At 41.4% G+C, this 25,305-nt stretch overlaps 1 protein-coding gene across 2 annotated transcripts in view; it reads right to left on the reverse strand.

Moving 5' to 3' along the window:
• DMC1 (DNA meiotic recombinase 1) overlaps positions 1-22,220 on the reverse strand; it is a 32,008-nt gene extending 9,788 nt beyond the window's left edge. The window contains exons 1-12 of one of the 2 annotated variants that reach the window (XM_037068147.1): positions 22,106-22,220; positions 20,161-20,244; positions 18,864-18,908; positions 17,610-17,756; positions 16,727-16,809; positions 15,802-15,854; positions 12,789-12,830; positions 11,069-11,141; positions 5,617-5,708; positions 5,166-5,239; positions 4,924-5,038; positions 4,497-4,557 (exon numbers count right to left, since the gene is read on the reverse strand). In XM_037068147.1, the coding sequence (XP_036924042.1) occupies positions 4,497-4,557; positions 4,924-5,038; positions 5,166-5,239; positions 5,617-5,708; positions 11,069-11,141; positions 12,789-12,830; positions 15,802-15,854; positions 16,727-16,809; positions 17,610-17,756; positions 18,864-18,908; positions 20,161-20,211 (836 nt within the window). In that variant the 5' untranslated portion in view covers positions 20,212-20,244; positions 22,106-22,220. Of the gene's footprint in view, positions 1-4,496; positions 4,558-4,923; positions 5,039-5,165; positions 5,240-5,616; positions 5,709-11,068; positions 11,142-12,788; positions 12,831-15,801; positions 15,855-16,726; positions 16,810-17,609; positions 17,757-18,863; positions 18,909-20,160; positions 20,245-22,046 lie in introns of both variants that reach the window. The other variant, XM_037068146.1, reaches the window with a different exon arrangement.
• Between the last annotated feature and the right edge of the window lie 3,085 nt (positions 22,221-25,305).

Genomic DNA, 25,305 nt, shown 5'->3' on the forward strand with positions numbered 1-25,305 from the left:
TTTTCGTGGGGGATGAGGGAGAGTGATGACCAAGAGGAAGAAATGAGGGTGGATATTAGAAATGAAGAGGTGTCAGGAAAGACTGTTTTACTTGTCCCCTCTGGTTGAACAGAATACAGCCTGCCAGACCACCGAGGGTAAAACCCAGAACAGCCTGACCCTCCAACCTTGAATTAGGGTGGGGGGTCATGAAGCAGAGGGTTACGGTGCGGGCAGGGCACACGGTATCTTTCTGGGAGTGGGATGAGGAGGGTAGCACAGTGAGGCCAAAAGAGCGTAATTTTGAAGTCGAAGATAACAGGGTTAAAATCCTGGCTGTTTTTTAATTGTGTGATTGAGCACCTAAGTACTAAGTACTGTGAGCCTCTGCTTCCTCCTTTATTATTTAGGAATGATAATAGTATCTGCCTGAAGTACTCATTGCAGTGGGGACCTTGGAGTGGCTGGGTGAGGGCAAGCTTGAGGGACAAGGGTGCTCTGGGGACTTTTGACTTGCTGAGGGGTAAGCTCGCAGATAGAAGTTTTGAGGAGGGTCCGCTGAGCAGAAAAGACTGAGTGGGCGGCGTGCCCAAGAATGAGGACGATGCCTAGAGACCAGGGGAAGACGGGGAGAAGAGAGTACTGCGAAAAGGAGTGTGTTTAACAAGTTTTGTTAAGTAATGCCCCCCAACACCTTGTTTCCTTCCAAAGTATGCAGAAAAACACACGCTTTGTTCAAGAGTTTGAAGATGGAATTCTAGGGTTTCTTGGGGAGCAGAGGAAGGATGGAGCAACACACGGAGACTGACTTCATAGGAAGAAGAGGGAGGCCCCAGGAGGCTGAGTTATGCTGAGGTGACATAAGAAGCAGGGAAAATAATCCACGAAAGCACCTGGCACCTGGTAAGCAATCAATAAATATAAGTTCTCTTAATGTTGATGGGGAGGAATATAAATTCATGTGACTTGGACAAGGTCACCACGCTAGTGATCCTGGTTTAACGTTTTTTTCTCTAACCATATTGCCTTTTAATTTATGCTACTCATGTTGAGTCACTAGGTCACATCCTTAGAGAATAAAGTGACTTCATATTTACGAGACTGCAAATGTTGTAAGATGACTTTTTGTTTCAGCAAGACAAATACATAAATGATGTAGGCGACATCGCCGTCTTATTCGCTGCTCGTTTTACTATTTGCCCTGGTATTGACTCTGACTTTTTATCTCCAGACCGTCACCAAGTGGGCCATCCTAGCTCTAAAATCTGTATCTGTGGGTCTCGTCGAGGAGCCCTTCTCTGCTGTTGCACATGGCAGCTCCCCGCCTCTGTAATTTTGTTCCTGCTAATACAATGTGCCACCCAGACGGGATGTAAGCCCCAATTATTGCCAACGTACTTGGGGTTCATACCAATTACAGTGATATCTTTCTGACAGGCTCAGGCAAGTTGTAGCTTGGAGTTCCTCAACACTGAGAAACAGAGGTATTTTCTTTATGGGAGCTTTTCTAACAGCATTTGAAATCCTTTAGTTTAAACTGTCTTTTTTCCCATTTAGTATGGTAATTATGTGCTTCATATGACATGCATTTAATTTGTATTGTTATAAGATAAAATACTTCAGAGTACACTAATTGTGGTGAGCCTTGTTTCCTTCCAGCTCAGCTGGCTGGGGGAGTTGCTTCAAAGCAGAATCACCCAGCAAAAATACTGGGCTCCTTTACCTTCTCTGGCTCTGTACTAGGTTCCCTTTGTTATAATCTCCTCTTCTCTCTCACTCCCTCAGTGATTTCCTTTCGGTCACTGCTCTATTTCTCTTGTCATTATCTCATTGGATTCAATCCAAAATGGTTTTACCCTTTTTGAAACTTTCTACAAACAGAAAAAAAAAACAACCCTATTTGTGACCCAATTTCTACTGATTTCCTTTTCCTTCTAACTCCAGACAGACAGTGTTGGCCTCTTCGATGTCCCCTCCCCTCACCTGGAGAGAGAACATTGCTCTTTAACTTGCACTGTTTTATTTGAATGCAACCCACTGAGCCAGTGAGTCATTTTCTCTTTTTTAAAGCAAGCCTTAAAAATCTCTCATTTCTCTTCAGCTTAAAGTTACTCCGTTTGTGAAGCACTCCATGTCCCACATGTAAAGTACCCTATAAACAAACAGTGACGACCACGCCTGCTCAAGGACTGCGTCAATGTGTGCCCTGCCAAGACTTGAAAATTTTGAGTTAAATGGGCATGATTTATTTTTCTTTTCTTCTGGAGACAAGGCACAAGTCTCTTTTATTCACTAGTGAATTCTTAGAATCTAGATACATACATTTTCAATAAATATTTTTTAATGAATTAAACGATGGAGTTCCCCTCCTCCATCTTTTCAACTTGCTTAATATCATTTGTGTAGTTAGTATTTTCACACTGGAATCTCCTGTGATTAGGCAGAAAATAGTCATACGAGAGTACTGGGAAGTTGGAGGGGTACCAACTGCAGAAGATGCAGCAACATTCTTAGTGTTAATTTAGGAAATGCCTAAAGAGAGACACACTCATTTCAGTACAATTTGCAGCATTTACACTAGTGTATCAAATACCTTCTAATACATATGTCAATCTCCAGGACTTATTTATTTTATAATTGGAAGTTTGAGGATGTAATGCACAGTGAAGTGACTACAGTTAAGAATAATAAAAAATAACATATGTCAACAACTAATTTATCTGCTACTATTTGACGTACTGACTCTGTTTTACAGTTATATCACTTATTGTGACCATCAGAGTAATAACTGATGGAAGCAAGAATCTTCGGTGGGTATTCAAATCAATAGGTGAAAGCTTATCATAGAACAAGGTGATGTTCATAGAACATCAGGCTCAAAGTCTCACCTCACACATTACTCACTGATTACAAAGGGGAAAAGGTCTTTTACAATGCAGAAATTTTGTGAACACCATCTTAATCACATGATCAAACTTAACATCACTAGTAATGGGACAAACTGCCCTATAGCTTTCCTGCCAAAAGTGTTTAACACTTTCAATAATGAGAAAAAAATCTATCCCAAATTGAGGGACATTCTGAAAAACAGTTGGCCTGTGCTCTTCAAAAGTGTCTGTCATAATTGTCAAACAAAGGTTGAGGAGTTGTTCTGATTAAAGGAGCCTAAAGAGCCCCAGCTGGTGTGGCTCAGTGGAGTGAGTGCCAGCCTGTGAACCAGAGTCACTGGTTCGATTCCCAGTCAGGGCACATGCCTGAGTTGTGGGCCAGGTCCCCAGTAGGGGGCATACAAGAGGCAACCACATATTGATGTTTCTTTCCCTCTCTTATCTCCCTCCTTTCCCCTCTCTCTAAAAATATAAATAAATAAAATCTTTAAGTAAATACATGAGCCTCAAGAGGTTTGATGACTACATGCAATGCATAATCCTCCATTGATCCCAAATCTAAAACAAAACAAAAAATGCCAAGAATTATAAAGGAAATTATTGACACAATTGGAGAGACTTGAATACAATTTAGATAACCCTGGTATGCCAAAATTAAATTTCTTGATTGTAAATATTATATTGTGGTTATGAAAGAGAATGTTCTTGTTCTTAGAAGAGACATGCTGAAGTATTAGGAGGCGAAGTGTCTTGATGTCTACAAATAATTCTCAATGGCTCAGGAAAAAAACAACTCTCAAATGGTTCACCAAAGATTTTATATATGTACACCCACACACAAGAGAAAGAAGTAGCAAAATGTTCACAATGTGACGAACCTAGGTGAAAGATATATGTGTATTCACTATACTGGTCTGTGACTTTTCTCTGGCTAAAAAAATTTCTAAATAAAAAGTTATAAAAAATATCTCGTAAAGCAATATTATAGACTCAGGGTTATTTTGATTGTTTACTGAGATACAGAATCCTTAGAATTTTTAATGGTAGCAACTAACCTTTCTTCAAATTTTCTGTTTTCATTATTCTCTTTGTGTCTGCATTCACTGCTATCTTTCAAACAGAGCCATCATGTGGATAAATATCTCAACAAATTTTGCATATGCCTAACATGGATTGAAATTGTTTCTTCCAAAAGTAGACTTCCCTCATCAGACTTCTTATAAATACATATATCCTATAAATAGCCTGCTTTTTTTCTGTTTTGTTTTGTTTTTTAGAGGATAAGAGCTTACCAGTGCAATAGAAGCCATTTGCGTAACTGGAGTTTTTATTTCTCTGGGATCTTCTTCTTATTATCCTTCAATATCCTTTTAGTTATAGACAAAAGTGGAGCCCCCAGTATCTCTGAAAATAGTTAGTGCTTAATTTTATAAAGAACTAGAGAAACTAGGTCCTGGATAACAAATAAATGATATTTGCAGTTACAAAGTAATATACACGGCACTAAAGAGATCTGTAATGTATGTGTGCCCACATCAAGACTGATTATATCAGAATTATTTCTCTTCCACACTTGAACCCTGTGTTATTAACCTTTGTGAAATACGAAAGCAGGGTATCGGGGCTTACGTCATTGTTGCTCCTGGATCAGCTGTCATTTGATTGGTCACAAACACAGCCACATTATATTCTGCATCAAGAAATAAAATTAAGAAACTAAGATAAAGGCAAAGTAAATATAAAAATTCGTTCTTTAGATTTCAGAGTTTGGGAATATTGTACCATGAATTTATTTTAGAAATAAGACTATACTCCAACTTTTCTTTGATAACAAATTGGTTTAAAGTTATTATTGTTATTATTTAGGTGCCTTATTTTATTAGAATCAGTATTTTTGATTTTTAAAAGAAGAATGATATTCCCATGAAGGTAATTTTGATTTGTGAACATTCATTGCTTCCTGATGTTATTCTGAGCTTCTCTGCAAATTCTCACAGCAAACATTCACAGACGGTGAATGCCATTCCGATGGTGCCATCTTATTTTAAAAACCTACCTTCTGAGATTTTTTGGAGGCGTGATAACATCTGGGCCAATTTTTGTTGTCGTTCAGCCAACTCCCCACGACCACTGAAATCCACTCGAAAAAGTGCCATTATTGAATCAATGATCTGCACAGAGTTAATGTAAAAATAAACATGTGTTTGGAAAGGAAGAAGTTAATTTGAATCAGAATCAGTAGAAGAAAAGTAATCTACTAAATAGCTCTGTGAGTGAGCAATATTTAAACGCTTGTACCAGCAGCTTAAAGATGCCGGCTTCTTCATGGAACTTTGCCGCTACATAGTCCAGGAGCTCCATCTGATGTTCGCCTGGTGGGAAGTGCAGAGAGAAAACGTAAAAGCTGGCAGAAGCAGGGGCTGAGATCAGCTACGTCCTCAGGAGTAGGGCAAAATAAAGTCTTTGAAGGATTTTAATTATTTATAACTTTATTAAATGATTTCATATTCTGCCTTAGCATACATGCCAAATGCAAGATGATTCATACTATTCTCCATTTCAAAGATAAAGAATAAAATAATTTGAGAGTATTTTAATATCTAAGGACTTACCAGATGATAAAATTTGTGGACTGACTGAATTAATTTGGAGAAAAGTAATATAGAGAGAAAAGCACAGTGTGGGAATGTTGTGTCACTCAGGTAGTAAATCAGAGCTGCCAAGCATCCTGCCCCATGGGGGCTCTTACTAGTATAGGCACGTGCATAGAGGACATTGTCCAGCACTGCATCGTGGTCCACATTGAAGCGGTCCGCGATGTCCCGGAGACGGTCTGGGCGGCTGGAGGGTGCCAAAATTAAGGAACCAACCAATTCCAAAAGAGTTTAGACAACAACTACGACAAATAATACCACAAGGCAATTAACAGAGAGGCAAAACAATGTACCTGCAAAGGTATTCTGGAGGATGCTAATAATTACTTCAAATCTGTACCAGATTTTATTTTTCGTAAGTGCCTCAATGAATACCTTAGGTAGTTACGATGGTTAAAGACATGATGAGGCAGTAACCCATTTAAATACTAAGTTATCTAATCTTTAACCATGGAAGCTGGTTCTTTGGCCTGTATTACATTTCACAGATGAGGACACTGACAGAGATTAGGCAAATGACTCAGAATTATATAGCAAAGAGAGAAACAAGATACTAAGACTTGTGAATCTCTTTTGTTCTCAGTTCTATAAAAATAGATCTATTCTAGGATGATAATATCACTTGAATTTATAATTCAAGTCTTCAAGTCACTTCAAGGTGAATTAATTCACTCTCCTCATACTACTTATTTGTTCAATATGAAATAGTTTAATATACCATTAATCATGTTTTGCCAGTGAGACAGATTTGACTATATGAACCAAAGGGTCAGAAAAGTAACTTCAAAGGTCAGAAGGGAATTACCAACCTTCTCCTAAGGGGTTGTGTTAGCTTTCTGAAATTAGTAAATTCATAGGGAGGCAAATTCAGAATGCCTGCAAAAGTATTGTGGAAGATGCTAATAATCACTTATATCTATCTAAACTATAAAGGAGGAAAACACTTTTAGGCCTTTGGTGATCCCAATGATAAGTCCTACAGTATATTCTTTAAAGTGAAATGAGGAAAAATAAAGGGCCTGTCTGTGGTCTCATTTCCCTTTGCATTCCCATAATACCTACCATACTGTAAGTAACCGTAAAGCAAGGACCATGTATGATCTTATTTGTGGCACCTGCAACTAGTTTAGCAAACACTGAATTGTCTTTAGTGTTTCCTGCAGACCCTAATGCACAGGTTCCCTTCAGAGCCTCCGCGACAGCCACTAAAATCTTCCACTGCTACTGAGCACACCCAGTAGGTGGTTTTGGGGGATGTGTCAGAGAAGTCAGGGAGTTAGAAGAGGCAGCAAACATTTTTTACCAGGTCTGTTTTCACAAAACTTGGTTACTATGTGACCAAAATTGTACTTATGCTGAAGGGAAGTTCAAATCCATCTATAAATATTTATTAACTGAATACTACGTGGAATCAATTATCAGTGCAAGACATTATGGGGAATATAAGGAGTCATAAGATAATCCCCACCAAAAAAAAGCATAAAACATGATTAAGTAGGCAAAGTATAAACACAGAAGGAGAAAAATATCAAGAGAACAGAATACACGTGAGAGACTGAAGGAGTGAGAACACTGTGCCGAGGCCCTCGCGTGTCCTTGTTCCTCCCTACTCCCTCTCGCGTGGGACTTGGCTCCCGTTTCTCTCCACCGTCCTTGATAAGGACCAAATCGCCCAAACAGTGGTTTCTACGCTGTAAGAACAATTCCTCCCTGTCCAAGAAGCATCCTTGAACAGCTACTTCTGGAAGTGGCTCGACTCCAGCTGAGCTCCTCTCGCTACAGCCCGATACAACATTCCACCCTCCTTCACCCAGTTAGAAGTTTTCTTCAGAGTCTTATCTTATGCCCAGTGTTTCCAAATAAAGTATTTTGCAAACAGTTCTCTGGCTGTTTTTCTTCTACTGGAGTATTACAGTATTTTGGATAGTAAATTCTGTAACAGATCAAGGAGAACAAGGTTTTCTAAGTTGGGTACTTAAGAAAGATGATAAAAGGCAGGCCTTGGAAGGAGAGGCTTAGAGGATTTGTGTGATTCAGAAAGACTGACTGTAAGGTGGGTATAGAGGGAGCAAACACCCAATGGGTTAGAAATACACCACGCAAATTTGTCTATGGCTGGACAAAGGAACATTCAAGAGTGAGAGCAAAATGAAGCATTTTCAGAAATGCCAGGGCTCAAAGTTTACCACCTGGATTAATTTTCTGAAAAAATGACTTAAGTAGGTAGATATTCCAGGAAAACAGAAATACAGGAAAGGAGACAATTTGAGATGCAAGAAACCATAATGAATAAAGAAAACAAGAACCTTTATAGTGAAGTCTAATTCATTGGTGATGTACAATGTTTTCAAATTTCAATAGCAAAGCATGTTTTAGAGGCAGTATGCCTGACCTAGAACAGACTGATCTTGCCTCTTGCCTCTTGTGGCGACAGTGAGTAATGAGCTTGGGGAGCTAGGCTGGCCTTCATTGTGAAGGACCATATGAACTTGGGCATATCTTCTCTATTGTTAGTAAGAAATTCCTCTGACCCTTATACCTCCTTCAATTACTGTATTTCTTCTTCTAGTCATTGCTGAGTAACACACTGCCTCAGCGCTTTACTGTTTATTTGCAAAAAGTTTCCATCATCACCCTCTACTGCAAATGTTCTCTTCGACTCCTGATTTCAAACCTCTGTGATCTTTCTCAGTTTGTTCTTTTAGTCCGTCTGTCTGTCTCTTTTTGTGGAACATTGCTGACTAACTTTTCTTCTTGAGACCCTCCTTTTTGTTCATCTTTCATATTCAAGTAACCTCTGACTCCCTCTATCTGCAGGTCCCTTTTTTCAGTCTTCTTTCTAAATAAACACTGGCACATCCTAAAGTTGTGTTCTCAGTTCTCCTCTCTTCTTTCTCCAGAAGTTCTCTTGCCCCTTGCCCCTCTGGGCCCTATACCTTTCTCAAGCTAAGTCTGACATTTCCAACCACCATATGGATGTCTTCCTGTACCTCAGATTCAACACATTACGATGAAATACCACCACCTTTTCTCTGAAACATGGTCTTCCTGATTCTTTCATTGGTATCATTGTTCTCCCAGTCTCCAGACAAAATCTGGTGTGGTTTCGAAAACCTTTCCTTTGTCTACCAAATGCAGTCATCGAGTCCTGTCAATTTCCCTCCCTCATTTCCTTGTTCTTCTTTATTCCTACAGCTTCCAACCTAGATCAGGTTCTCATTACTTGCCTAGAATATTGCAAAAATATCTAATTAACACTCATCATCCAGTTTTAAAGCCCTTTTGTTCTTGTCATACCTTCCGTTCTTGTCATACCTTCCCTTATTTTGGACCATGATTTTGATTGAGGCAGAATTTCCTGTATAATTTTAAGTAAAATCTTTGGAGGAGATGATTAAAAATGAATAAAATGTAATTTCCTCTCATGTACTTTTGTCAACTTCATACCAAATCCATTCAGAGAAATGAAACCTTTTAAAATAAAAAGTGATTTGAAACTTGGTTTTCCTCATTATTGCTGCTTTATAGGATGACTATAAAAATAATACATTTCAAACAAATTCTTTTATAGTGACATTACTATATCACACCACTATGTTAGCAACTTGTTTAAATAAAAAAGGTTATAGGGGACTTCGGCCAAAATGGAGGCATTAGATAGATACACTGTGCCTCTTCACACAACCAAAAGAAGGACAATTACAAATTTAAAAACAAAAAACAACCAGAAGTAACGGAAAATTGAACTGTACGGAAGCTTGACAACCAAGGAGTTAAAGAAGAAACATTCACCCAGACAGGGAGGAGGGGCAGAGATGGGCTACTGGGTGGAGAGGACTCTCGGCAAAGCGGTGGCTGGAGGACCAGGGTGGGCGAAGCAGTGGCTTGCAGGCTAGACAATCCCATATTTGTGTGCAGATAATCTGGGAGGGACAACTGGGGAGCAAGACAGATGCATAACCTAGGGCCCCAGTGTGGGGAAATAAAGCCTCAAAGCCTCTGGCTGAAAACACCTGTGGGGGTTGAGGCAGCAGGAGAAACTCCCAGCCTCACAGGAGAGTTTGCTGGAGAGACCCACAGGGTCCTAGAACGTACACAAACCCACACACCTGGGAATCAGCATCAGAAGGGCCCAATTTGATTGTGGAAAGCGGGGGAAGTGACTGAAAGCCAGCAGAGAGTGGAGCAAGCAGCACCTGGATCCTTCCCCACATACAGCGTCACAACACAGTGATGTGGGTTGCGTCACCCTGGTGAACACCTAAGGCTCTGCCCCTTACTATGTAACAGGTGTGCAGAGATACAAAGATATGGTCCAAATGAAAAAAGAGATCAAAGCTCCAGAAAAAATACAACTAGGTGATGAAGAGATAGCCAACCTATCAGATGCAGAGTTTAAAACACTGATGATCAGGATGCTACAGGAACTCACTGGGGACTTCAACAGCATAAAAAAGACCCAGGCAGCAATGAAGGTTGCAGTATGTGAAATACAAAAAAATCTACAGGAAACCAACAGTCACAGGAAGGAAACCAGGACTCAAATCAATGGTTTGGACCAGAAGGAAGAAGGAAACATTCAACCAGAAAAGAATGAAGAAACAAGAATTTAAAAAAAAACCGAGGAGAGGTATACAAACCTCTGGGACAACTTGAAACATTCCAACAACCAAATCATAGAGGTGCCAGAAGGAGAAGAAGAAGACCAAAAGATTAAAAACATATTTGAAAAAATAACGAAGGAGAACTTGTCCAATCTGGCAAAGGAGACAGACTTCCAGGAAGTCCAGGAAGCTCAGTTCTAAAGAAGTTGGACCAAAGGAGGAACAAACCAAAACACATCATAATTACATTAGAGAAGATCAAAGATAAGGAGAGAATCTTAAAAGCAGCAAGAAAAAAGGAGACAGTTACCTACAAAGGAGTTCCCATAAGACCATCAGCTGATTTCTCAAAAGAACTTTGTAGGCAAGAAGGGAGGAAGTACTCCAAGTCATGAAAGGCAAGGACCTACAACCAAGATTGCTTTACCCAGCAAAGCTATCATTTAGAATGGAAGGGCAGATAAAGTGCTTCCCAGATAGAGTCAAGTTAAGAGTTCATCATCACCTAGCCCTTATTATACGAAATGTTAAAGGTACTTACTTATCTAAGAAAAAGATTAAAAATATGAATAGTAAAATGACAGCAAACTCAGTTATTAACAACCAAACCTAAAAATAAAAACAAACTAAGCAAACAACTACAACAGGAATAGAATCACAGAAATGGAAATCACATGGAGGGTTATCAGCAGGAGAGTGGGAGGGGGAGAGGGGGAAAGGTACAGAGAATAAGAAGCATAAATGGTAGGTAGAATATAGTCGGGGGAGGGTAAGAATAGTGTAGGAAATGTAGAAGTCAAAGAACTTATATGTAAGACACATAGACATGAACTAAAGGGGGGAATGCGGGTGGGAGGGGGTGTGCAGGGCAGAAGGGAATAAAGGGGGGGAAATGGGATAACTGTAATGGTATAAGCAATAAAATATATTTTAAAAAGGTTACAAAGTATTTTCTGTATCAATGAAGATAATCTTTCCTCCTGAGTAGCCACCTGCTCCTGGAAGCTGAGCTGTTACTAGGAAGCAACGAAAAGTTCATTAATATTAACAGTGAATAAACTGATACAATTATATACATGTATAGATTAACATGGGACTTATGCTGGTTGCAGTTATTTAGTCAAGCTAGCAAAGAGCATGTTACATTTTTGTATTACCAACCAATAGCAAAACTATAAGTATTCTGTTAGCAGAGTAGTAATTCAACAAAGAATGTCAGTATCCCTCACATGGGAGATAGTCATGAAAGCTAAAGTTCTCCAAAAGAATACAGGTAGAATTTTCTAACTTTTTTCCTATAAGAAATAATTGCAAATATAATTTATGCTATATAACTCACTTTAGAAAACGTATTAATTTGTGTCCAATTTCAAAACACATTTTCTTTACATGTAGTAATAGTTCATACTAAGGAATTATTTTATATTAGGTACGTGCACTATGTTATTTATTTTTCAAAACAACCCTATATTTGCACTACCGTTATTCCTATTTCACTGATAGGGACAATCAGAAGGAGAAGCAATTTCCCAAGTCACAGTGCTGCCAGTGGTGCAGCAAAGACTGGAACCAGGTAGTTTTGATCCCAGAATCCCTCTTTTAACCATTTTGCCATGCTCCTTCTACTTAAGTCAAAGAAATGCACAGTAACTTCTTTGTGCAAAAGGAGGTTTTTGTCCTTACTTTGTTTTAGAAGAATTCTTTCTCAGGGCCCACCGTATTCCACGGAAGGTGAGGGATCATAGGACTCAATAGATTTTGTGGCAGTCTTGAAGATATGACATAGAAAAGATGGGAAGGGGAAAGCCCAGACAGTGAAAGCCTCTCTCTCCCACGCACTCATACAGTGCATGTGTCGTCCCTGTTTCCTCCCAGGAGTTCGGAGAGCAGCACATGGCCGAGAGCACCGCACTTCCAAAGACTAGCTCTGGTGTCTGTGACTAAGGGCAGTTTACCTAACCGCTCTGAGATTTTATTCCCTTGTAAATTTGTTCAGATTATGTGAGATAATTATACAAAGGGGACCCCCCAAAATCGGAATTTATTTGTAAATACTGTGTATTTGTTCTTATATATTTAAACTTCAGTCAGCTTTAAAAGTACTCTCCATCTGATGCAATACACCTATGGAGACTTTTTTCCTACTGCTCAAAACAGGTTTTGAACTTATCAACTTTGATGCCTTTTAGCGCTTCTGCCATTTTTTGTCCCACCTCTTCCTCTTGCAAAACGTTTCCCTTTAAGGACTTTTTTCATCGGGGGAAACAAAAAAAGGTCGCTCACAGCTGGATCAGGTGAATAGGGAGGGTGGGGCACGGGAGTCCTGCTGTTTTAGGTCAAAAACTGCTGAACACTCAGCATAGTGTGGGCAGGTGTGCTTGTAATCACCCATCCTGAAATGGGCAAGTACATTGAAAGGGTCTTCAAAAAAAAAATTTCACTGAAGCTGAATGCAGCCTTTCACAAGGCCAGCTGGTATGCTAATATAGGTGGGTTCCTAGAACACTCATGTAGCAGGGGAAGCCTGAATTACAAGGGGCCTGCTCTCCAGAAGATAATTCCGGTGTTTTGGGGTCCCCCTCCTATAAAGCACAAGGCACAAATTAAATTAGTGGATGACAGCTATGATTATTGTTGTTATTGTTGTTGTTACACATCCTTACCACAGAGGGTGTGAGAGAGCTGGGTTTTTCCAGTGCGAAATTCTGTGAAATACAGAAAACAAAAACAAAAAAACCCCACTGTTAATTTTGAGATATTTTCATAAAAAATAAAATATGATTCCAGAATATAATTTGCTTTTCTGGCGGTCAAATCTTACACATAAAGTACCAGCACATCATAAATGGATTCTGTATATATGAGTACCAGTAGTAAAAATAACTTTATATTTTATTGATTATACCATTACAGTTGTTCTATTCCCCCCTTCATTCCCCTCCACCTGCACACTCCCTCCCCCACCATTCTTCCCACCCCTTAGTTTATAACCACATGTTTCAAGTTCTTTAGATTCTATATTTCCCCTACTATTCTCGCCCTCCCTCCTATCCATTTTCTACCTACCATCTATGCGATTTTCTGTGCCTTCTCCCCCCTTCTCCTCCTCCCACTCCCCTGTTTCTAACCCTCCATGTGTTCTTCATTTCTATGGTTCCACTCCTGATCTAGCTGTCCTCTTGGTTTGCTTTTGTTTTAGGTGTGGTTATTAATAACTGTGTGTTTGCTGTCCTTTCACTGTTAATATTTTTCATCTTATTTTTCTTATGTAAGTCCCTTTAGCATTTCATATAATAAGGGCTTGGTGATGATGAACTCCTTGAACTTGACCTTATCTGAGAAGCACTTTATCTGTCCTTCCATTCTAAATGAAAGTTTTGCTGGATAAAGCAATCTGGGCTGTAGGTCTTTGGATTTCATGACTTGGAATACTTCTTTCCAGCCCCTTCTTGCCTGTAAGGTCTCTTTTGAGAAATCCGCTGACAGTCTGATGGGTACTCCTTTGTAGGTGACTGTCCCCTTATCCCTTGATGCCTCTAGGATTCTCTCCTTCATTTTGGTCTTGGCTAATGTAATTATGATGTGCCTTGGTGTGTTCCTTCTTGGGTCCAACTTCTTTGGCACTATCTGAGCTTCCTGGATTTCCTGGAAGTCTATTTGCTTTGCCAGACTGGGGAAGTTCTCCTTTATTATTTGTTCAAATACGTTTTCCACTCGTGGCTGTTTCTTTCCCCCTTCTGGTACCCCTATAATCCGGATGTTGGAACGTTTAAAGATGTCCTGGAGGTTCCTAAGCCTCTCCTCATTTTTTTGAATTCTCATTTCTTCATTCCTTTCTGGTGGGATGTTTTGTTCTTCCTTCTGGTCCATTCCATTGATCTGAGTCCCAGTTTCCTTTCCATCACTATTGGTTTCCTGTGCATCTCCCTTCATTTCAATTAGTTTAGCCTTTATATGTTCCTCTAATTTGTGACTATAATCTACCAGTTCTGTGAGCATCCTGATAGTGTCTTGAATTGTGCTTCTGAGAGGCTGGCAATTTCTCGGTCGCTGAGAGTTATTGGCTCTGAGACTTCGAGTTCTTCTTGCGCCATCTTTTGGGCTGTTCATGCCTGCTCTGTAGCAGGATCGGAGCCCTAAAATGTTCGCTAGAACAGGGTAACTAAGTCGCTGGGTTGTGACGCTATATGTGGGGGCGGGGTCAAAGAGGGACAATGGCTTCCCGTCTGCCCCCTGCCGCCACAGGCCCCAGCACTGCAGCCACCACCGTCAGTCACCATGCCCACGCGTTTCATTACACTGCACGCGAGTGTGCCACCGCCGTCACCCCTCCACCACTGGGTTCGCCCCCTGGGGCCTGTGTGGTCCGTCTCACTGTGCGCGAATGTGCGACCGCGGTCAGTCTGCCCCACACCCTGACTGGTTCCGGGCTGCCTGCATGCCTAGGTGGGGGGATCTGTCCTGCCAGACCCAGCTCCGCTGCTGGCTCCGCCCCTCTTACCCTCCCGATGAACGGTTGATAGTTGTCGGACTTCCGTATAATTCCGTTTTCTGGTCTTTGGGTGTGTCCTAGTTCTCCAAACCTTTGTTGTGTTCAAACTTGGTTGTGGGAAAAGGCACAGTGTTTCCACCTATGCCTTTGGGGGAAGTCTTTTTTATTTATTTTTGAGAGAGGGGAAAGGAGGAAGAGGAGAGAAACATCGATCTGTTGCCTCTTGCACGCCCCCTACTGGGGACCAGCCTGCAGCCCAGACCGGGAATCCAACTAGCAGTCTGCAGGCTGGCGTTCAATCCACTGAGCCACACCAGCCAGGGCTAAAAATAACTTCTAAAGGTATTTTTTTTCCACAGAGTTTTCCTTTAGATAAAATTTAAGTTAAACTAAGGTTTCCTTAAGAATAGTAATATCGATGAGAGTTTAAGATCCTACCACAGGAAAGAGAGCCTGGGGTTCTCCCATTGGACTGAAACCCTCAAAGGGGAACTAAAGTTGTCTCAGGCTGGTAGCACGCCCTCGGCACCAAAAAGCAAATTCCCTCTGGAGGGAAACTTGCTTGCTGACCAGTTTTGGCCCACAGAACTCCCACAGATTAAAATCAAGAAATAATCTGACAAATATCAATGAATATACAAGACAATAAGCCACTAAGACTGAGAAAATGAAAACAGAAATAATGAAACCGAGATTTATTTCTCTACGTCAACAGAAACAGCAACAAAACTACAGATTTCCTTTCCCAAGGATGGCAAATATCAGAAGTGTCAGGCACAGCAATGTAATATAGTTATGCATGAATTGTTTTGAAGAAAATTAGAGAATATAAGCAGGGAAGAGAAAATTTACTTTCTGTGTTCACACAACATGCCTTTCTTTGAAATAACATCTGTTTCATTATTCAACTACCTGTTTAAAGAATGCAAAAAAATTTCTGTTCTATAGGAGTCAGAGATAAAACAGTGAAAAATTCCAATAAGACCCGACCCATCTATTAGTGTTAGAATATATTTTAACTGTAGCCTAAAATAATCCTGTATTATGATCATTGATATGTCATCCTAAGTTCCAAATCAGATACAATTTACTATTGGTTGTTTATTTAGTTACAAATGTATGTGTGTGTATATATGTATATACATAATTTTTTCCCAATAACAAAATATTGAGGTTCTGCCTACCTCCAAAAGCTTCTGTGATTGCCATGCTTTCGATTCCGCCTCCTAGCAACTTGCTGGAAATAGAAAGCAAGCATTAGTAACAGAAGCAGAAATAGAGATTTCAAGAAAGGAGAAGTGTTAATATCACTTCTTTTTCTATCTATCTATCCAATGTGAACAGGGATTCCTGGCGGAACAAAAGGTATTCCACCTGTTTACATCACAGGTTCTACTGTGTACGGGCTGGTGGACCATCCAAACAACTTGTGAGCCCTGCGTTTCTTGCTTCTGGTTACCAATAGGAAATGAGCTAGATAGGCCTTATGTCTCAATTCTGCTCTTTAGAACTTGAGTTGGAATAAATGGTCTTATTATTTCCTGAGTTTTTCATATTGTGCTGGAACCATGTTTCTAAAAATCAACCGAATATCCAATTTTTTAAAAATATACCATGCCCTGGCCAGGGTGGCTCAGTTAGTTGGAGCATTATTCTGTAGACCAAAAGGTCGCAGGTTTGATTCCCAATCAGGGCACATACCCAGGTTGTGGGTTTGATCCCTGGTTGGGGCATATAGAGGAAGGCAACCAATCAATGTTTCTTTCTTGCATTGATGTTTCTCTCTCTTTTCCCCTTCTTCTCTCTCTAAAAGCAATGAAGCACAAATGCCCTTGGATGAGGGTAAAGATATGTATACTGAGAAACATGAAAAATACAAGAAAAAATGATGTTAAACTAATTTTTAAAAATTGTTGGTGGAATAGTACAGGATGATTCAGAAACTATATTTTGGGACTGAATTTCTTGTAAGAAATTTAATCCTGTTTCTCAAGTAGTTTAGAATTTATTTGCTTCAGTTGCCTTTTGAAGAAAAACTACAGAGAAAAAGAAATATAATATTTCAAAGACTGTGCTTAGTGATTACAAAGTATAACATGAGGTACATACTCGAATTCCTGGCTCCCAGTGGTGATGTGGAAAACCATCTTCCTCTTCTCACTATACTCAAAAGCGGTCAAGAATCCTGGTTCCTACAGAAAGACAAAAGGAAAGTTTAAAAAGGGTGTAAGATGATGGTTTTAATTTCAAATGTTGCCAAAAGTTATATACTTGGTTATCAGAATCATTATTTGATATAAGCTACAGTTCATCTGTCTTTGAAGGCAGCACAAGGTCATGGTTAAGAACACAGGCTGTTGAGTCACCCTACTGAGGTTCAGTGGCCCCAAAAGCTCTACACAAAAGCTTGAATCAAAGCGTACATACGTTCTTGCTTGGAGCCTGTCGACGGCATGGACCTCTCATGGTCTGCAAGCCCAGCTACAGGGTATGGGCGTGGCTCAGCTTTAGCTCAGCTGCCTCAGTGAGCATATTCTTGCTCATATCTATCTCCCCTGCACGCATAAAGGCCAGCCACGGTTGGTCTTTTTCTAACCCGATGCTCTCTTATCAACTGGTCTATACCAGGAGACAGTAACTCCTTTGGTGCTGAGTGCTTTGCAACAGCCATAGATATATTTGAGGAGACAAAAAAAAATACAATAAAATAAGGAGGAGGAAACAACAAAAATAAAAAGGAGAACGAACAGCAAAGGAAAAGGAAGAAAAATAAATGTAAAATGAGGCAAAAAGGTAAAAATAGTTGCCCCCATAGTGCTCCAGGTCTCTGAACCCCTGCCTCAACCTTTCAGAAATTAATTGCTGCTGCGTTTTATCTCGGAGGGGAGAACACAGGAACTCGGAGCTCCCACAACCCTTCTAGCATTCTTAATGAGAAACAGGCTCATGGGGCCCTTCTAAGGTAAAACAACAAAGAATGGATTTTGTTTACAATAAGTTTGTTGGCTGCTTCTTTAATCTTGTCCACTTTTGCTTCCGAGAGCCCTTTGACATTGCAGAGGGCTCTTCTTGTTGTCATTTGTATCCCTTTGATGGTACAGATTCCTACTGACTTCAGTTTCTTAATGTCAGCCACATTCTGTAAATAAAGGAATGGAACAGATTGATAAAATGCCAGCCTGAAAAACTCCCATACTATGTCATGCGCTTTTGTGTCCATCTCCTTCCACCATGATGCCAATTTTAGACAAGCAACCAGGTGGGACCCACCCACCATGCAGCCAAATGTTCTGGAAATATCTGAGTAGAACATACCCAGCATCCTGCCAAATGTTCTGGCTGTGCTCTGATTTCCCAAGAATGTGAGTGAGACTGTGGCAAAGTAACAATTCAAAAAGAAGGTCTGTTGTAGACAAGCTAGCAAGTTTATCTATCACACATTCACCCCCTCAGTTCAGCTCCTTCTTTCTATAGAACTTTGTTACCATTATGTTCTTTAAAAAATTTTTAAAGACTTTTTTCCCTCTACCCTTGCATAATGCAAATAACTACATCACCAAAGAACCAGAATTTTCTCTTACTTCTATTTTCTAAATCCAACTGAAAGAGCTCAAATGTGAGGCTTCAAAAGATAATGTCAGAGTTTTAACATCAATTGACTGCCATTGATATTACTTTAGTTTGCCACTCGAAGTTTGGATTTTTTTTAAAGATTTTATTTATTTGTCTTTAGAGAGGAAGGGAAGGAGAGAAGGAGAGAAATATCAATGTATGGTTGCCTCTGGTGCGTCCTCTGCTGGGAACTGGCCTGCAACCCAGGCATGTGGCCTGACTGGGAATCGAACCGTGATCATGTGGTTCGCAGGCCCGCACTCAATCCACTGAGCTACACCAGCCAGGCCCGAAGTTCGGATTTCTGAAAGAATCATTTGCTCTAATCGTCTGCCACAGAACTGACTTTGCTGATGAACAAAGTAGATGTAGATGGCTCTGAATGCCTCAGGTTGAACCAGTGGTTCTCAAAATGGGGCAGTTTGGTGCCTGGAGACACTTCCCAATGTTTGGGAAGTAGAGGTGTGCTACTGGCATGTAGTGAGTGGTCAGGAGCCAGCAATGCTGCTAAACACCCTACAATGCACAGGACAGCTCCCCACAACAAAGAATCGCCCAGTCCAAAATGTTCAAAGGGTCAAGGCTGAGACCCCCTGAATCGGACAATTGCACACAGCATTGAAAAAATACTTACAATTCCATGTTTTTGTAACAGGTCAATGTCTTGAAACAAAGATTCCTAAAGGGGATGGAACAGGAAAAAATGGATTTTGATTCTTCATATCCACTATTTTGCATCTTTTAAAGATGTGATTCAATATTATGGTCTCTCCAAATTCCTCAAATTTGACTCCTCCAGACAGATCAATAGTAGGATCAATAATGCTTTCACAAACACACTTTTGCACACTTAGCCCTGGCGGGGTGGCCCAGTTGTTTGGAGCATCCTCCCGTACGCCAAAAGGTTGTGGGTCCAACCCCCGCAGAGGGCAAATAACCTAGGTTTGGGTCCTATCCCCAGTCAGGGTATATACAGGAGGCAACCAATCCATGTTTCTTTCTCTCTCCCCCTTGCCCTATCCCTAAAATCAATAAAAACATATCCTTGAGTGAGGATTAAAAAAACAAACAAACTTTCTTTAAATACATACTTAGTAGAGCTAATGCCAAAAGGGCTGGGAAGTCCAGTACTTTTGTTGTGTCCTCCCCAAATTTTAAGAGTTTAACCCAAAGGAGGGGAACAACATTTAACCTATTTTTCATGTTTTCTCAGACTTCTTCCCTACCAGGCCCTGCATTCCTCCCTCTGCTGTTTGGTACCAGTATGCAGAGGGACCAATATGGCCATACCAGCTGTTATTTAAATAATTTCATGCCATCTTCGTAACATAATTTTAGGACTCACTGAATGAAAAATGTTGGGGCTTTTTAGGAAGTATAATAAGATCTTTAGAAGTGAGACACTGAATGAAATTATAAACAGTGCAAAAGCATCCGAGAACCCTGCCCAGGCCACTGAAATAGTGAGTGGAGCTGGCCCATGCCTTCAGCTTACCTATTTGTGAGGGCCTCACCCAGAGAGTGGTGGCTGACTTTGCAATCAACCAGGAACAAAAAGAAGCCCTGGACACCCGACTGCATTGGCCTGTGACAGTAATAGTGACAGCAGCACTGACAACAACAATGACATCAGTGGAAGCAAAAAATGGGCCAGCCATTCAGGAGCAGCTGTGGCCTAGCATGAGATGTTAATATTTAACCACAGTATGAACAAAATGAGAATATGGGTTTGGTGAACTTTTATTTCATGCCAGTTCCTAAGCAGCCAGTTAGTACCCCTTGCTCAGCAAGTTGTTAGATATTTGGAATATTGCCTCTCTCCAGAACCATATTTCTAATCAGTTTCTAAAACTAGTAGCTAACAGAGAAGGGATTTCATTTTTGTGGCTGACTGAATGTCTACAATGTATGTTTCAATATTCTTGTCATACCTCTTCATCTTGGAATCCTGATTCCTCCAGCACAACTTGATCCTCCTTCATTTTGAAAGGTGAGCAGCAGAAAAATAAACAATTCTGGAAAAATAAAAAATATTATTTAAGTAGTCATAGATTATATAGTACAAAATCCTTTGCCTTTGGTTTCATTTCAAAGTCACCAAGGACCAGAAGGACAATCAGAGAAACATTTATCATATTTTGCTTTGTATAATGCACACCCATGTCCCCACACTAATTCCCATGTATAATGGGTACCTTATTTTCCCCTCAAAAATTTGGGCAAAAGTACATATTATGCATGGCAAATGCAGTAGTCTGGAATGGTGTGGCTGGCCTAACTTCTTTTTGCTGAGCTTCTGGTGTTATTTTTTTTGCGAGTGTATGTATGTAGGGCTATGGGACTGAGTTTCTTCTCTTTCCTCAAAACGGGTCATAGCACAGTGAATTATGACGGTCTGATACTACCTTTTTTATGATCTTGGAATGTTATTTAGAAATGCATATTGCTATTTAACTTTCTGTGGTCATGTCAACAACACTCGAAGAACTTTGACTATTTGTTGTTCTTCCTGTCTACCCTCAATATTTTTTTCTCATAAATATGAATGCCTTTCTCATTATGAAACACCTCTTGTAGCATATATCTTTTTGCTTCATAGAACATTCGATGTATTTTGTTTTTACTAGTTGTATGGTTTTAAGATTTAAAACTAGAGTCCTGCCTGGTGTGGCTCAGTGGATTGAGCACTGGCCTGCGAACCCGAGTCACGGGTTCGATTCCCAGTCAGGGCACATGCCTGGGTTGAGGGCCAGTTCCCAGTTGGGGGCCTACCAGAGGCAACCACGCATTGGTGTTTCTCCCTCCCTTCCCCTCTCTCTAAAAAGAAAAGAAGTAAAATCTTAAAAAAAATTAGAATTAGGGAGGTCACCCTCTACCATAATATGATAATATTAAGGGTAATGAACAGTATCAAACAGTTCTGACTGAACACTGTCGCAGTTGTTTCTCCATCTCAGGAATCTACAAGCCATGGCCGTATCCGTGAGGGTACAATGTGGTCCAGCTAATTCCTTTTCTTGATCTGTTCCATCTTCTCACCTACTACGAAGTGAGGGGTTGGGGCCCCGCTAAGGGGGAACACACTAAGACTAAGGCTCAGGCGTGGTTCTGCCACCTCCTACCTCCGAAGGGCTAAGTAACCAAGGCGAAGGGGGGGGGGGCGCCAGTGTAGACAGAACCTTCTAGAATACGTCCCTCAGTTTCTCAGACACAGGGTCCCCCGAACTAGCGCCTGCTGGAGCGTCGTTGGTTAATAATTCAGGTGTCGTGATTTATAGTTTTAATTTGAATGTTTCACCTAAAGTGTCACACCATGGGCTTGTGTGTGATACTTTTATAGTACAGATCACGTGCTTATGATTTTATCATTACAGATTTTATCATAAAAGACCCTGTACTCGACTACCGACTACCGCAAGTCCCACACTGACCGGCCCCGTGCGGGGGCAGGGGGGTCACCCATTTCTCCTCCCCTTGAAAAACGGACACTGTTCTGACGCCCCCGTCCGAGGCGCCGGGACCGAGCCCCGCCGTGGGGAGCGCGGAGAGGCCGGGCCGCGCGGACATTTTCCCGACACCCGATTCCCTCAGGAGGCGGCGAGGCGGCTGTCCAGGCTGAGGTCCGACCCGACTGACCCTTACGACGCTGGAAGTCCCTCCAGGCCACGGAGGCCGCCCCCCCCCCCCGGGGGACGGCGGGGCGCGCAAAGCCCTAGCGGAGGGCTGCCCGCGGCCGCCCGCGACCGCCCGCGCCACCACGGAAGGGACCCTGGCGCTGCCCCTCAGACCCTCGCGCGCTCCCCTTCCTGCTACAAACCCCGCTTGTGTCCAGCCTCCCGAGGTTTTCAAGGTGAATCCCTTCTGCCGCCCACCCACCCGGGCGTTCCAGTCCTCAGGGACCCTGACTCGGAACCAGAACTCAGAGACCGGCGCCTCGCGCGTCCCAGAGAAGGAGGTGGGATTCCAGCTCGCGGCAGTTTGGGCGCGCAGGGCGGAGACTCATCTGGGACCCGGGGGGCGGGCCCAGGGTGGGCGGGGGCGGGGAGTGGGGGCGTGGCGAGGGCGTGGCGAGAGTGGGCGGGACCCTAGGCGGAACTGAGGGCGGGGGCACAGGGCCCCGGGGTCACTGAGGAGCTGCGTTGGTACCCATCCGGTGCACGCACCGAAGTGAGGTTAGGCAGCTGTGAAGGCCCTGAGGTGGGGATCGTTCCGCGACGGGAGACCGTCGGCAAGGGACGAGAGGTGGAAGACCTCAAGGCAGGGACCGGGTGCTGCGGGAGGGTGCCTGAGTGGCGATAGGACTCTCGGGGGGGCCAGGAGGCCAAATATGGGGCTCTTTCCTTGCCCCCTGCTCAGGGCTTCCCTTTTCACTCCCAGTTTTTCACTCCTGGCTTCACTGAAGTCCCAGCGTTCCTAATTTCTTTCTTCTCTTTGACTCTCTTACCATTTGCCACTCTGTTCTGCAAGGGAGGCATCCAGGGCCCATTCAGGATGGAGAGTAATTTTTTCTTCGTCTTAACTTGAAATTTTAAATAGACAACAGAAGCCAAACATATTTTGGTCCAGCTTTTAAACAAATTTTAGGCTCGCTTTCATGTCAGCAGAGCTGCCGCCTCTGGCAGCGTCTTCCTTTTCCCCTTAAATGGAGACGGTTGAGAGTCGTGAAACATTTGAACGAGCATCTGTTGAGGTGGAGGCTGTGATGTATTTTGGATGCAAATCCGTGCTGTTTTTTAAGTTCAAGACCTAGTACAGGGCGACCCTTTTCCTTCAGCGTCTGAATCATTTTGCTGGAATAAATAGCAAAAAGATTCCCACAATAGCAGTTGACATTTTGTAGGGCATTCCCCGCCCCCAGGTGGATTGTTTAAAGAGCCAATAAATGCCACAGCTCTTCCAAATCCGTTATTTTCCAGAAACACCGCCTGTCCTTGATGTTAAATGAAAATGAATGCCCATTTTTGGAGTGAACTGGGTAGGGATAATAGGCTTTCACTTTGAGGGCTTACATAAAATATAGCGACTTTGGGGGGGGGGCTGGGATGGGAGTAAAAGACAGAAAACTGTACTTGAACAAAAATTTTTTAAAAAGAAATAAGTTGAGTGCCAAGTTGGTAGCTTGGTTTATTGAAAATATTGGGAAATATTAAATTAGCATTCTTTACAAAAATAATAAAACACAGCGACTTTTGAGCAATTTGTTAGATGGAGACATCAGCTGCACAGAAGAGCTGCAAAGAGCACAACGAGACGATTTAGGAAAATAAAACATATGTAGTTTGATGTAGTGACAGCTGGGAGAGAGAAATGTTCACAATATTTGAAGGTTTGTGCAGTACACTTAAACTGAAATGAGCTTGGTAATAACAAATTCAAGAAGTGAGGATAAAAATCTTGTTTGAATAGGATAACGGTGGTTATATACAACTTTTAAAATGTTTTTAAAAACAAACCAGAAACCCTGGGATAATTTAAAAGTATACTTGTGCTCACTTCGGCAGCACATATACTAAAAAGTATACTTGAAGACTTCAAGTCAGAGTAAAAAAAGATGTCTTTCATATCATACAAAATTCTGAGTATGATGAAGGTGACCTTTCAAACCAGTAGGGAAATCATGAATCCAATGAATGGTGTTGGAACAACTAGGTGCCCATCTGGAAGAAAAATAATATTGGAACCATACTTCACACCTTATACTGAAATAAATGCCAGATGGATCAGGAAATTAAATCTGAATAATAAAATAATAAAAGTGCTAGGGAAAAATATGAGACAAGTTTCTATTATTCCAGGAAAAGGAAAATCTGTTTAAGTATGACATCAAACTCAGAAGCCATATAAGACTTATAAAAATGACTACATTAAGCCCTGGCTGGTGTAGCTCAGTGGATTGAGCACAGGCCTGTGAACCACATGATTGCTGTTCGATTCCCAGTCAGGGCACATGCCTGCGTTGCAGGCCAGTTCCCAGCAGGGGACTCACGAGAGGCAACCACACATTAATATTTCTCTCCCTCTCTCCTTCCCTTCCCCTCTAAAGATAAATAAATAAAATCTTTTAAAAAATGACTACATTAACAAAATCCTGCTTTTCCATCCCAGATCTAGAGCATGGCGAGCCAGAGCTTCTTTGTCCGTTAGTAACCAATTAGTAATTGTGTTAATTGTGGGCCAGTTAAGTCCACAAATTCTCTATAGAATTAAACATTTTGTGTAATTTTTGTAATATTCTAGGAATTTTTGAAAAGGCAGTGGGATTACAATGAAGACCTGACTTTTCAGCCATTACATTTCACTGCCCCTCTGCAGACAACCACCTTATAATCAAATGTGTGTGTATGACTTCGCTACATATATTTGAGCTTCCTCAAACTGGTGTCTACAGATATATGTTCTTAGAGTTTCAAAAGCTCAAGTTTGAGAAATGGTTTAATAGAACTAAAGAATGAAGGGTCATCACAAAAGAATTTCAGTGGGTTCACCTCCCCTTAAACATATTTAACTCATTCAAAAGGTTAATTTTTGTCAGACACTGTGGCAGGTGTTGGATGCAAGGGATTCAACACAAACAAGATACAAACCCTAGTGGGGGCTCCAGATGAGTATATAGGCAAATACAGTAATTTACATATGTACACATGCATATGCACATATATGTGCACACACATGCAAACATACAGGGTCTGGCAGAAGTAATGCCATTGAGTGTGGTTGGCAGGGTATGTGACTATCTCACAGGAGATGGACGGCAATTTGGACATTTTACCTAAAATGTCATATGGTGTACTTCAGTGTGATATTATGTTACAGAATTACATGCTTGTGACTTTGTAATAAAAGATTTGGGATAGACTGCCAGCTCATAAAAAAGGGGTGTTATTTGTGCTGGACCCTGTATATATCAGTCATTTGGGGCTTTTTTAGATTTATATAAGGGTTTGAAAAACTCCCAAATCTGGCACATAGCCACCTCTCTGACCTCAAGAAACCAGCCAGGAGTGTAGCAGGGAAGATAAATAAAGGGACAGATCCACACGGGGCAAGATAAGAGCAGATTATACATACATGCCATT

The sequence above is a fragment of the Sturnira hondurensis genome, unplaced genomic scaffold (genome assembly GCF_014824575.4).
Source record: "Sturnira hondurensis isolate 20B ecotype Veracruz unplaced genomic scaffold, ASM1482457v3 Scaffold0017436, whole genome shotgun sequence".
Lineage (NCBI taxonomy): Eukaryota > Metazoa > Chordata > Mammalia > Chiroptera > Phyllostomidae > Sturnira > Sturnira hondurensis.